The 15,125-nt window shown below is 32.8% G+C and overlaps 1 protein-coding gene across 1 annotated transcript; it reads right to left on the bottom strand.

Moving 5' to 3' along the window:
- Positions 1 to 307: 307 nt before the first annotated feature.
- LOC116024875 (VAN3-binding protein-like) lies at positions 308 to 4,750 on the bottom strand. The gene is made up of 5 exons (XM_031265893.1): positions 4,364 to 4,750; positions 3,660 to 3,797; positions 1,473 to 2,181; positions 843 to 950; positions 308 to 750 (listed from the first exon to the last, which is right to left on the bottom strand). The coding sequence occupies exons 1-5, from the start codon at positions 4,652 to 4,654 to the stop codon at positions 533 to 535; spliced, it is 1,464 nt and encodes a 487-aa protein (XP_031121753.1). The 5' UTR covers positions 4,655 to 4,750; the 3' UTR covers positions 308 to 532.
- Between the last annotated feature and the right edge of the window lie 10,375 nt (positions 4,751 to 15,125).

Raw genomic sequence — 15,125 nt, forward strand, 5'->3', positions numbered from 1 at the left:
CTTATTAAATTATTTGAAAACAAAACACTGATACAATTCCCAACTCTTTTAATTTTTATCCATATTAATATTTTTTTTATTTAATTTATTAAGCATTTAAAAATAATTTCTAAAAATTAATTTTATTCTAAGAACTTTACAATATATTTTTAGAAACTATCAAACTAATTTTACTTATTTATTAACAATTGGAAACAATACTTAAAAATTAATTTAATTCTAAAATTTTAAATATAAAAAATAAAAGGCATTAATATTAATAATAAAAATTAAAAGGATTTAGTTTCTAAATGATTTACTACTTAAATAAAATAAACAAGCGGACCAACTGTTATATAATGCAATAACATATTTGTTACTATTACAAATGAGTGGTCACAGGTACTGAACTGTGGATTGACTACCTTCCTTAATAGAACATACTAGACATCACCATCCAACCATAAATACACATGCACTACCTAGCTAGCTAATACCAACCAACATGAGTTTATTTATTTATATTTATATGATATGATATGATGATGATGATTCAATTATGAAACCTTCTTAATTTCCTTTCAGCCACAATAGAGAGAAGTCTTGAAACGCCTTGAGTCCACATCTCGTATTCCTTCTGATTCTTGCACTCGAATTCGATCAATCCCCGCACTTGTGTTTTTAGCCCGAAGTATCTGAACTGCTCTCCTCCCTCGAACAGATGTCTCCCCGGCCATGCCGCTATGTCTTTGCATACCTCTAATACTACATCTACAAACACAAATATATATATGCAACAACGTTATCGTACGTTATCCCAAAACAAAATTAATTAATTAATTAAATTCCACCAGGCCACTTACTCTTCTTCTTCTTGGTGATGGTATTTGCAACATGCTTGCTCTTCATCTTTAGCACCACCTCCCCGCTACGGTGTATGTATACGGAAACAATTTTCCAGTGAAGATCGCCTGTATGTATGTATATATATATATATGCATGTGTGAGACACAAAGAGAGACAGGTATTTACAACACAGTTGATTCCTAGGTAATAGATTGTGGACAAGGACAAGGATGAGCCCTGACAACTGTCATGTAGGAGTTACACTCAATGTAATAGTAGTTAAGCTCCTAGCACTGGTCCTCCTACTTAATAGGTCGCTGAGCCACCATAATTTACCAATATAGCTTACACCCAAGGCCAACTTTATTTCCTTGCCACTATATTTGAATTTCCTAACCACTAATTGCTAGACTTGACCCAACATAGACAATCTGCCCAACACCTCTCTATTATTCTATCAGGACGAGGTGGGAGGGTCCTGAGGGCAATGGAATTTCATCCTTAGCTTCCTGGCTCAATTAATGGGCGCTAAATTAATTTCTTCATACAAGAAGTGTATGTCGAATCACACTAACCAAAGCTGGTTAGATATGATGGATCTTCAATGCATGCATAGTAAGTAGTTCTATTTATATGGTTATATGTACCGTTCCGGGTCCTCTTGAGAAGCTCGCGACCCCGGGCTAGCAATTCTTGGTTACAAACGCCCAGGAAATTCTCTTCAATGTCGAGTCCCTCACAATACCCATTCCCATTGCTATTGCTATTATTGCTACGACCACCTTTGCCGCCTCTTCCTGCGGCGGCGGCGGCTACCTCATCCGAGGGAATCACGCTAGCCATATTCCAAACTTCCTTCAATGCCCTTGCCTTCAGAGTAGCGGCTCCACGCAGAGCCGTGGCAGCCGCCGCCGTGAGAGTGGAAATGTCCCCGTGGGAGCGCACGTTCACGGCTGAGCTAATCGCCGCCATAAGGTGATCGCGGTCGGCTCCCATGGCTTCAGCCGTCTCCACACACTGCGCCGCCACCAGCATTGCGGCCGACGCCACTGCCATGTCCGCCTTGGCCGTGTTCTCGTCTTTTCCGTTGGAGGAGGACGCCGCCGCCGTGGCCGCGGCTATTGCGGCCACCGAAGCGGCTACTCCGGCCACGGAAACTACGGCGTGGAGCTGAGCGTTTTGCGCCCTGCTCTCTTCTTTTTTCTTCTCTCTCCTCTCCTTCAACCATCTCCCCACTGTCTTGCCGCCTGCTGGGGTGCCTGCTCCGCCGCTGCCGCTGCCGCCGCCGCCACCGCCGACGTATCCTCCCCTAATATTTGTGAATAATGGCTGAAGAGTGTTGTTTGCTTGCAAGTACTGCACAAATCCATGTTCTCAACTCAGTGCATAATACCACTGTACCAAAAACTATAATTTGTAGCAACGCCATACTTTTATTTCTTTAAAAATTGTCATCACATTTTGAAATGCTGGTAGCTAGCAAATTATTGTGTAGACCAGAGTCCGCCTTGAAAGGGGGACTCAGATTTTGAATGTTCATAATTTACCTTTTAAAAATTCATAATTTGTATACTACGAACACACAATATATGAATATGAATGTTCACAATTTACATATTAAATGTTCACAGTTTACCTTTTAAAAATTCATAAGTTTTATACTATGAACACAAAATATTATATAGAATTTATATATTTTAACTTAGAAACACAATTTATATAAAAGTTCACAATTTGAATACTAAAAATACACAGTTTAATATCAAGGTTCACCTAACCACCTTACAAGGTGGACCCTTATCCATGGTATAGCAACTCATCTAGACTTGCCTTTTAGTTACCTCTGCCCTGCACTTTCATTGTGATATTTTTTATGTACGTTATATTATTTTTGGGAGAATAGATCTAACATATCTACAAATCTTTCTTATTTTATTTATTTATTTATTTATTTTTCACAAAATTCAGCCAATAATTGGGAAGAGCATAAAGAGTATATATATAGGAACAGAGATAGATTTGTCATCGTCAGTCAGTGCTTGCTAAGCGGGTCAAAAGATGGATGGGTGATTAAACAGGGACATTAAAGCATCCTTAGCTTGTAAAGAGACAAAAATAAAGTTGATTTCGAAAATAGCAAAAGTACATTATTCTATTTGCTTTTTTGAAAAAAGATTTGGCTTTACATGATAAAATAATATAATGTCATCGTCTCTAATCCCCATACTATATGCTCAATCTAAGAACCCATCATCATTCACTAATAATATTATATTGGCAAAAGTTTCAAATAGACACTTAAATTTTATTCAAAAAGTTAATTAGTCATCTAAACCTTAAAAATGTGTAATTAAACCTATCAACATGTTATTTTCGTGTATTGAAACCGAATAATTAGTTAGTGACCTGTAATAGTAGATCACTAGGATTTCGATGACCCTCCGACACTTTTTCATGAACAAACACTGGCGACCGGCGATCGCAGGACGGTCGTTGATCGCCTCCTCTGTTCAGAATGCGACCAACCAGTCACCAGTGTGTGTTGTCGGAATTGGCCAGAGAGTCTTCGAAATTCTAGTGACATGCTATTACAGGTCGCTAATTGACTTTTAAATCTCAATGTACCAAAATAATATGTTGATGGCTTAATTATACCTTTTAAAAGTTAATTAAGAGCATAAGTGATTTTTTTTTAATAAAGTTTAAGGGCCTATGACCCTTTTTCCAATTATATTTTGCCGTTGAATTTCCCATATTTGATTTTATTATAAATAGTAAATATATATATTTGGAAATATTTAAATGAGAATTAAAGAAAATATGAGGGACATTACCTTAACAACATCTTCCATCTCCTCGGAGGGGGAGACCGGAGGGCTATCAGTTTCTTCTGTAAGAGAACCGTTGAGAGGTCCACTGCTATGCGACAGCCTTCCTGAAGTTAACGGCGAGATCTCTTGCCCATTGTGCATCTTAATTAATTAAACATGAAACTAACATAGATTAGTACGTCCAAATAAGTCTAATTTTCTTTCTAAATGGAAGTTATAACATAAATTTCACTTTTTGCCCCTTACTATTATACGTGAATCATATTTGGTCATTGACTATTAAAACTTTTTAATTAAGTTTATGATTATATAACTTGTATCAGGCTTACTCCTATCGTCCAATTTTCTGACCAACTATTGTCGGAAATTCTCCTCCCGAAAGAAGAAAACGCAGTGCTTCTTCTGAAAGTGCTCATTCCAGGAGAAACAAATGCAATGCTCATTCCAGGAGAAACAAATGCAATGTTCCTTCAAGAAGATGCAAATGCAATGCTCCTTTCAAAAGAAGCAAATGTGGTGCTTCTTCCGAAAAAAGCAAATGCAGAATTGACTTGTAAATTGAACGGTAAGACTAAATGTGATACAAATTACATAATCACACACTTAATTAAAAAATTTTAATAATCAAGAATTAATTATAATTCATGTATGACAAAAAAAGTAAAATTTTCTAGGAAGTTATAATTAATGAACGGAAGGGCACTCACCGATTGAGACATTATGCGTTCCAGCACGAGTTGAGAAGTAGCAGAAGAAGCAAAAGGGAATGCGGTTCCGAGGAGCTTTGCGGCCGGCTCCTCATCTTCAGCGGCGGCGGCAGCGTTCTCCGGCGGCGGGGTGGCAATAGTAGAAGCAGGTTTGGGAGCTGCTAAAGCCTTGCAGACCTGTAGAGCGGAGGCGCTCCATGATCTTGAGAGGAACTCCATGGGCTGTCGTGGACTTTCCGGCAGCTGAAGAAGTCCGGCGTCCAAATTCCTGTCCTTCCACCTCGAATCCATCAACGCTGGCCGGCCTGATATGATCAGATTACTTGTCTCCACTTCACTGCTTTTTTCCCACTCCTTTGTTTTCTTCAATTGCTTTTTGGTGTTGAATTGGTTGGGGTAGAGATGGAATTATGTGGGCTGCAGTTGGTCTATATATATATAAACAAATACTTTTATACTTCATGTTTGGTATTTTTTTTAAAAAATAATACTCCGGTATTTTTTTGAATACTACTAACTTTATTACAATGCAGTATCTACTTTCTCAACCTATTGAAGCACAAGAGGTTGATGCCACTGGACCACAAGGTCCTTGACAAAATAATACTCCGATATAATTTCAAAAAGAATAAGATAAATGTTTTAGCTACTCCCGCGGTCGGTCAAAGTACTTACTTGGTTCCTGTTTTGTAGTGTTTCGTTCAATGTTCAATTTAGTCTTTATATTTAAAATTTGAATAGAAGCAATTCTCTGCCACCAAGCTACTCATTAATCTTTATTGGTATGTTAGTGTAAGAAATAACTAATATTCTTATTCTATTGAAATACTAAAATATAGAATAGGAAAAGGCATTCAGTGGCGCTTAGTAATATAAAATAGGAAAAGGCAAATTAAAAAAAAAATCAGTTGTTTTTTTTAAAAACAAATTCAGTTGTTAATGTAAGCAAAATAAATAAATAAATAATTGTCTTAGATATTTTTTTACAATACTAATTGGTTGTTTATTTAGCACATTAAATTAATTTTCTTTTTGATAAAAGTCATAAAACTAGCCAGAACAATCTAACAAATACGTGGTTGCAACATTTAGAAATATTGGATCATGCATTTCACATGGTAAACTACATATGAGTGACAACTAACCACCTATGAATGCATTTTTCTATTTTATATTTTAATATTTCAATTGAATAAGAATATTATTTATTTCTTACACTTATATACCAAGACTAATGAGTAGCTTGGTGGGAGAGAATTGTTTCTATTATCCAACAGATTAGGGCTTCAAATTTGAGGTAGAATGACTAAATTAAACAAAACACTATAATACAGGGACATGGTAGATACTTAAGACTTTTAAAATGGTAAATTTTAATGAACTTTTATCACTTTCTTAGAATTGTTTTAAACTTTTCTAAATCAAACTTTGTAAGAGTTTATAAAAATCTATATAAAAAACATTCATAGCTTAAATTTTATGAACCTTTTTTTAAAGAAAATTAAAAAGTCTACAAAAATTATTAAAATTTTAAATTGAATACACCCTTACAAATTAAACCTTCAATGACTTCGATTCTTATTATTTATAATTTTCATGCAAAAAATGATATAATATATCATAAAAATTTTGCTCTAGTTCTTCATCCACATCATATGCTAATTACTTATATATAATATTAATGGACATCTACAAACAAAACTATTTCATATGAAAATTAAGGGTCACACTTGTGTAAAATCGTCTCACGAGTCCTTATCCATGAGACGGGTTGAGTAGGGTCTATCAATATGAAAATGTTATACTCATATTGAAAAATGTACTACTAATAAAAAATAAAGTGTTTGTTACTTATAAGGTAAAGTATAATAATATTTTTGAGGAAAAATGTAATACTTTTACATTAAAATGTAAAAGTATTATATTTTTCATCAAAAGTATTACACTTTTCCTTATAAGTAATGTTGGCAAGTGTTTGTTACTTATAAGAGAAAATGTAATACTTATAAGTAATAAACACTTTATTCTTTATCAATACGTACATTTTTCAGTATAAGTATTACATTTTCATCTTGACCCGACCCGTCTTACAGATCTTCTCAAACAAGTTTTTGCAAAAAATTAATAACAATATTGAATACTAAAATTTATAGTAACAAAATTGTTCAAATAAAATATTTAAAAATATACTTACTAGTTGCATAAAATTTTAAAAAATTTAAATTTTAATAATATATGATATTAATAATATAAAAAATTATACCGGATATACTGCTAGGTATCAAGCATTTATATGAATATTATGAAATATATAGTAAAATTTAACGGCGATAGATGAAAAGTTTGCTTTGTTAATATATTTAGAGAGAAAAAGTTGGTAAAGAAAGTTTAAAAGTTACAGAGAAAAAATTTGTAGATAAAGTTTTAGAAGTTAGGAAAAAAAAAAGTTCATAGAAAAAGTTTAACCAGAAATTTGGGGTCTAAGGATGTATTTCAATATTTATATTAGTGAAGAAAAATAGTGTATTATAAATTTAAAGGCAACATCACTTTTTCCTAATTGATATAATATTACAAGAAAAATAATTCTACGTAATACTCAAAACATAATACTCAAATATGTTTTTACTTATTGGCGTCCTCTATTCGAAATATACAAATAATTATGAAGAAAAAAATAAATTGTAGATCCAATTTTTAGAGGAAGAAAGAACTTGTAAAGTTTAGAGATAAAATGTTTGTAGAGTTTAGGCATGAACAACATGTATAATAATGAAGAAAAAAGTAATCTATTTTGTGTTCGAGCCTCAGTCGATACGGTATTAACTCTTTGTGTTTCAGTAGGAGGTTGTGGGTTCAAGGCTCAGTGGAAGAGAGGTGGTATTGACTCTTTGTGTAAGTAGTTGTGAACATGTACTGTATTGTAACAGAGTCAGCAGTATTAAAAAAAAGTTCATAAATTTTTAAATACCACCCGACTTTTAAAGACTTTTCTTAATCGAAAAGCATTTGACTTTTAAAGACTCTTTAAAAATCTTAATGAAATACAGCTTGACTTTTTGAATACCACCTGACTTTTAAAGACTTTTTAAAAGTCTTAATCGAATAGCATTCGACTTTTAAAGACACTTTAAAAATCTTAATGGAATACTGCTTGACTTTTAAAGACTCCCTACAAGTTCCAATTGAATACATCCAAACTTTTAAAGTCTATAAAAATCTATGAAAGTAGGATCGAATACACCCACTTATGTGCCATTTCCTAGTTAATCAAAAATTGAGTTCAAGCTCCAAAGTAGGTAGTCAAATGGGTGAAGTATTATTCTTATACCTGAAAAGTCGAAGATAAATTATTGCCAACACCCGAAGAATCTAAGTTGGAATTTGTATTTTTGTATGAATATACTAATGAAAATATAAACAAGTAGAATATTTAACTTTAAAAATATTTTAGACTTTAGAAATTGTGTTACTATTTCAAATAAAATTTGTGAAATCTAACTATTTATTAATGATTTAGAGCATTAATTTTATTTATTAATGTAATAATTAGTAGATAATTAATATTTATGTCTATTTGAGATTAAAATTATAAATATATTATATTTACATCTTTTTGTCACATTAATTGAATCATGTGCTCCATCTAACTAAAAGCCTAAGCTGTCCTAAGCTGATAGTTGGACTGGCACATATTATATTTACCCCTCAACGTGTGCGGTGGATTTCCGAGTGGGTGACGCGGAGATTCGAACCCATGATCTTTTTGCATGGCTCTAATACCAAATTGAATCATGTGCTCCATCCAACTAAAAGCCTAATCTGATAGTTGGACTGCACATATTATATTTATGCTCACAACATTTACTTCTCTAAAATTTTGGAATTTTTTTTCATTTTTCATTTTTTATAACACATTTTCTGACTTTGCCATAGTAGGAATTGAATTTCATAAACCCGTCCATATGCCAATGGACGGTTAAACCAAACCAATTTAGTTTCGAGACTCACCAATCCAACCTCCTAATGTTCGTGATAGGAATCAAACCTCCCACTACCTTATCATTGGAAGTAAATCTTAAGTGAGACTTCTCATATACTAAATCAATGCTTTAGAAGCATATTTTGTTTTTTTTTTTTAATAAAAATTTCCTTTTGATACATTAGGTTTCACAACTTATGATAGGCTAATCCTACACTCTCAAAGCCCTGGTTCAGGGCGATAGAGGACATAAATTGCGAGGTGCCCTTAATTTTCTCTTTGCTTATATATTTTACGTACAAGGAGTTTTCATCACTTCATATCATTTTTTTTTTTTTTGGGTTTTGGGTTTTGAGTTGTGAGAGAGAATAATTATGTACTGTAATTGGTAGTGGTGACTGGTGAGGCAGTGGGGCCTTAGATGAGAAGAGGAAGTGGCAGTGGGTCTCTCTTTTAAGGCAAGGTGGGTTTATGCGGTCAGAGATGGCACTAGCGACTTTGGTTGATCCAATGCACTGGAGATGCGACTGTCACACTCACACCCAACAAAAGAGGTAAAGGGAAACATAAAAAGCCGGAAAATAATAAACACCATTCTCACCCTCATAATTTCCATTCCTCATCACCAACTCAATAATATTGTGATCATTCTTTTTTTTTTTTATTATTATTCTACAAAATATTATAAAATATAAAATATTCTATTCAAAGCCATAAAATCTTTGACATATAATCTATTAGATGAATTGATACTTAATGTATCAGATATATTTTGAAGTTAAAGAGCAATTTTTGCACAAACATTATAACTTATAAGAATAAAATTTTATAGGAGAGGTTATATATGAATTCTAATTATATTTGAGATGCCTTAATTTTATATAAAATAGTGAATTTAAAATGGATTCTATTTACAATCATGTGTAAACTTACTACAACCCCATTATGCAAATTACAAGAGCCAAATGTAAAACCTAGCTCCAAATAATACAAGGATCAACCCTCTTCAAATAGGAATCGTACAATATAATCTTTTAACTAGGAAGTGTTGAACCCATAATTAAAAACTTTGACATCAAATAGAGTAATTTTTATTTTCAAATTCAAATAATATAATTAATCTTTGTTTCCAATTGCTTTATAGTACATAATACACCTAAGGAAAATATTTAGATTTCTTATGTTGAAATATGCGTATTGCAAAATGAAAGCAGCTAGAGTAGTTGTGAGAATCTTTGAACGGAAAGTATAAGAGTGAGGACGATGAGGCAAATAAATTTGTTATCAACCAATTTCTAGATTACAAGATTGTGGACTCTAAAATCGTCCTAAGTCAGGTTGAAGAGATACAAATGATCTCCAATGAGATACAAGACAAAGGAATGGTTGTAAATGAAGCCTTTTAGGTGACACTAATTACCCACTTGTTGCCTTTGACTTGGAAGGACTTCAAGAATTATCTGAAGCACAAGCGGAAGGAAATGAATCTAGAGTAGTTGAAGCTCCGACTCTGAATTCTGGAGAACAACATGAAAAGTGATGGGAAGTTTCCTATCACTCGTGGCGCTAAGACAAACATTGTGGAGCACGGTAAAAGCTTCAAGAACTCTAAGAAGAGCATGCAAGTGGAAACTTAGTCCTAAAGGATGTGTTTCGAAGAAGTACTTTCATAGAAAATGCTTTAATTGTGATGAGATGGGCCACAAGTCTATTAATTGCAAAGCAACCAAGAAAAATAATGATAATTCTAAAGCTAATGTGGTAGAAGACAATTAGAAAGAGTTTGAAATCATCATCTTGACCATGTTGACTGAGGTAAACTTGGTTGGTTTCTGATTCGTTGTTGAACAAGCATGGCTTCTAAATAATTTTTTACTCAGACAAGATGTTTTGTAGAAGTTTGGAATGTATATAAGCAAGGGTTATATAATAGATGAGCTGTTTAAGCTCGATGTAATAACTGTAATTAATAAAAAGTATTATTAATTTTGTTTACTTGCTTGAGTCTTCAATTTATGCATGTTTGTGACAGGGTAAACTAGGCCATGTTAATTTTAATTCTATACGTAGATTAATTAATTTGAATCATATTTCTGCCTTCCAAATTAACAACAATCACAAATGTGATATTTGTGTTGAGGCAAAATTAACGAAAATTATTTTTAAATCGATTTAAAGGAAAATGAAACCACTTGTATTAATCTATAGTGATGTATGTGATTTTAGATCAATAAAAAACGTGTAGTAGTAGTAAATATTTTATTAGCTTTATCGACGATAGCACACAATACTGCTATGTGTATTTTTCTTAAGAGAAAAGACAAAGCCGTTGATAAATTCATTATTTATAAAAATGAAGTGGAAAACCAATTTAAACTTAGAATTAAGGCGGTAATAAGCGATTAAGCTAAGGTGGTGAATATGAAACAGCTACCTATTAGTGATTACTACGTGAGCATTTGTATTGTACATGAGCATACGATACCATACATGAGCTAAACATTTTTTTTTAAAAAAAGTGCACATTGAAAAAGATGATGAATGCATTCTAGTTAAGTTCGAGCTTACTCCAAAATATGCGGGGTGGTGATATTTTGACTAGCAATTACCTTTTAAATTAGGTACATTGCAAGAAACTCAATAAAACTTATTATGGATTGTGGAAAGCTAGGATTCCTTCCTACCAATACTTGAAAGTGTGTGTGTGTGTGTGTGGGGGGGGGGGTAGGCGGCGGGGGTTATTGCTAATGTATTATTGCCAACACTAAAGAAAATAAAAATTGGTATTAAGAAGGTGACCTGTATTTTTTGTTCTTGGTGTACGTATCCCATAATCTAGATAAACACAAAAAACATGATAAGTGAATCGAGAAATGCATTATTATTTGAAGATTTATTTCCGTTTAGATGTAGGTCCAATAAGGGACCTAGTGTGTCGAAATGGATATTTGACATAGCTATGGATAATGATCTTGGTGCCTTGGAAATGAACCCGGGCTCGAGCCTAGACATGGTTAACGAACTAGGATGGAAAAATTCTTTGGCCCAGATTTTTTAACATATTTGTTAGAGTATTAGTTGAATACTCTAACTTATTTATTAGAAAATGAATCAAATTTTCTAAACATGTTTGTTAGAAAATGAGTCTCAAATGTATGCAGATGTCGAGACTTCTACTAAAGGACCAATGTGGAAAGAGACTATTAAAAATAAAGTAGATTCTACTTTACAAAATCATACTTGGGAACTATCCTAGTTGATCTTCCTCCAGATTGTAAACATTTTTGATCCAAATGATTCTTTAGATGGAAGATAAAACTAGATGGTTCCATTGAGAAGTATAAGGCCAAATTTGTAATTAAAGGTTACAAGCAATGTGAGGCTCACAATTACATCGATACTTATTTTCCCGTGATGAGAATAAATTATATAATTTATATTAGGATGATACTTGCCATTTTCATGTTATGAGACTTGGAAGTTCATCAAATGAATGTGAAAACATCTTTCTTGAATGGCAAGTTAGGGAAGAGATCTATATGGAACAACCTGAGGGGTTAGTGGTTCTGAGCTAGGAGAAGAAAGTCTATAAATTGGTGAAATAGTTATATGGTTTGAAACAAGCACCAAAATAGTGGCATGAAAAGTTTGACCATGTGATGTTTACCAATGGTTTTAAAATAAACAAGAGTGACAATTTCGTTTACGCAAATGATACGATAGACAGTTATGTTATTCTAAGTTTGTACGTTGATGATATACGCATCACAAGTAGTAAATTCAAATGATCAAATCAACCAAAACATGTTTAATTCTAAATTTGACATAAAGGACATGTGTATGGCAAATTTAATCCTTAGGGATTAAAATAATTAGAAGACCGAATGGTCTTGGGTTAAGCCAATATGATTATATTGATAAAGTGCTTGTTTGACAATTAGTGGTTAGCATTAGCGGGTTGTGTTAACGGGTCTAACTAGCGTATTGTATCAGTGATTTATAAAAAATGTTTGATAAAATTAGTTGCTTAGATTAGCGGTTCACATGTGAAATGACCAAAAGGGTATAATAATAATAATAATAATAATAATAATAATAATAATAAATAAATAATAAGATAAAAAAAAAACAAAAAAGATGTGGGATCATTTTGATCCCACATCGGAAGGTTAAAAACAATGGGGCGTTGAACGCCCCTTCAAAATCTCTTCTTGCCCATCCCACATCATATCGGATGGGCAAGAGAAGAGAAGCATGAGGCTTCTCAGGCTTCTTAGTAACATAATTCTTTTTTAATTAAACGGAGGGTGTTTTGGGGTAGAATAAATTCTTCCCTAAAACGCCAACCCCAAACGCTGCTAAATTAGCAGCATGCAAACCGCTGCTTCAAACCGTTGACTCTTTTTTCTTTTTCTTTTTCTTTTTTTTTTTTTTTTTTGGTCAAAACACCAAAATGGCGGATCTGTCAAAATTTTGGCATGGGATCTCTATTTAGTTTTACTAGGTTGGAATCTTCTATGGATCTCTACTCTACTCTAGTGCTATGCTTCTAGAAAATTCTACAAACTATGGCATGAGATGCTATGTACAAGTGCAATTCGGTCTAGAGCGATGTAGCAAACCTCAAAAACTTGTAACAAAGTTGCACGGGCGCTACACTTGTGACCCTAACTGATGACAAAGGAGTTTCTTTTGACTCTCACCAGCAAATGACCATTGAGAATAGATAGCTCCTAAAGAGAGTCAAACTTAAAAGTTTATAGTTGCAAATTTAAGTGGTTGATCAATCTAAGTGAGTTACCCCTTAACTAAAATTTGAATAAGTTTTGTGTGAGAACCTCTCACGTGAGTGAGACATGTAATACTTTTTAGTTAAAATATAATAAAAAAATATTACATTTTAACTTTTATATTTCTCACAATGAGACAATCTCAAACAACACATTCCTAAAAATTTTAGTTTCAATGTTGAAGGAAAAGGTGGCAGGCAAGATAAAAGGAATTGAAGAAAAAGAAGAGAAGTCACTATTAAATGTTGGATTGGTCAAGAATTTGATGAATGAGGATGGGCAGACAGGAAGAATTGTCGGGCATCGCTGATACACCAGAAATGACAAGCGAGCGCACCAACCTTGCCTTGTTAACGTCACAACTGCACTACTCGACCAACCTCTGCCCTCTGATCTGCAATTCGCAGCTCCGATCTGACCCTTCGTTTCTGTTCCCCGCTCCTACTGGCGTGCCTCAATGCGTCATTTTACTGTAACATTCTCCCTCGCCCCCTCTACATGCTCAATTTCGGTCACGCTAAATACACTGATACAAGTCTTTTAACTTTTCTAAAGTTATTGCTAAAGGTCTAAACTCCACTAAAGGTCCTCTAAGTTTGAGGCACTATCAGTTTTGATCCTCAAATTATAAGCCTATTACAATATAAGTCCTCCAACTTCTCTAATTGCGATAATAATTAGGTATGTCAAAGTGGGCCCTAACCCGCGGGCCAACACTAAACCTTCTAGCAGTGGGGCGGGTTAGGGCCTACAATATTTGACCCGCGAAAATGAAGGTTTGGCCCGCACAAATTGTCAAGTTACGTGATGGGTGGTTACAAATTTGTATTTTAAACAACTTAGGAGAAGTTACCCCTACATGTTTGTGTTTAGTTTATAAGTTTAGTTTACAATATAATTTGTTGGCTAAAGTGTCAACCCGCACCATGATATATATCGGATTATTCATGTCGCACCCTAATCTTTCAGAATATATATTTAGATCCTTTTACCATGGTAAATACCTATTTTACCCTCCTTTATATTATTATATTATTATTATTATACAAGGACATTTTAGTCTTTATTCACTTCTTCGCTTTCAATTCTCAATCATTATATTCATGTCTACCAAACAATGTAATTTAAATTCCACTTTATTCTTTTCCCACCGAATTACAATTCTTTTCATCCCTAATTCTCTCATCCCAACCAAGCGTCCTGTAAAAGTACATTATTTTGTATAATGTATATTCGGTACACAAATAATATTTTTTCTTTTTTGAAAACCAAATAATAATGTACTTTTAATATATTAAAAATGTATTTTTTGTTATAAGCCACATAGCATTGTGTGGACCAATACTTTTTCCTCAATTAAATCAACTCATATATTCAAATATTTTGATGTTGATAAATATTTAATTGCCAATGACCTTGTGGATAAGTGGTTCTTTGTGCTTGAACAGGCTGAGAAAGTATAGATGAACAAATAATATAATGTATAGAGTCAGTAATAATAAAAAAAAAGATAAATATTTAATTGGTTAATTTTATTAAATATATATTATTTAGATAATACATATACTAAACAAATAAAATTAGAGATCTCTTTTTTCATCTCGTTATAAATAAAATAAAATTACATTTTTGGCCTTCACTTCTTTCCAAGTTATAAATCTAATTTTTTTTTCTTTTAATTTTTACAAATTCAATCTTTTAATGGTTAATAAATTGTAAATTCATCCAATCAATTAATGAAACGTCAAACTTTGTTTGTATTTAATTAGTGTTTTATGAGAGCTGTAGTTTTCAACTTATCCTCTATTTTCTCATAAAAAGCTAGATACAAACAAAATTTGACATTTCAGTTAATCGATCAACTAAATTAACAATTAAAGGACAAAATTTGTGCAACTTAAAAGAGATTAGCAAGATGTATATTATATCAAAAAAAAAAAAAAAAAAAAAAAAAAAAAAAAAAAAAAAAAAAAAAAAAAAAAAAAAAAAA

This window comes from Ipomoea triloba, chromosome 7, assembly GCF_003576645.1.
Source record: "Ipomoea triloba cultivar NCNSP0323 chromosome 7, ASM357664v1".
NCBI lineage: Eukaryota > Viridiplantae > Streptophyta > Magnoliopsida > Solanales > Convolvulaceae > Ipomoea > Ipomoea triloba.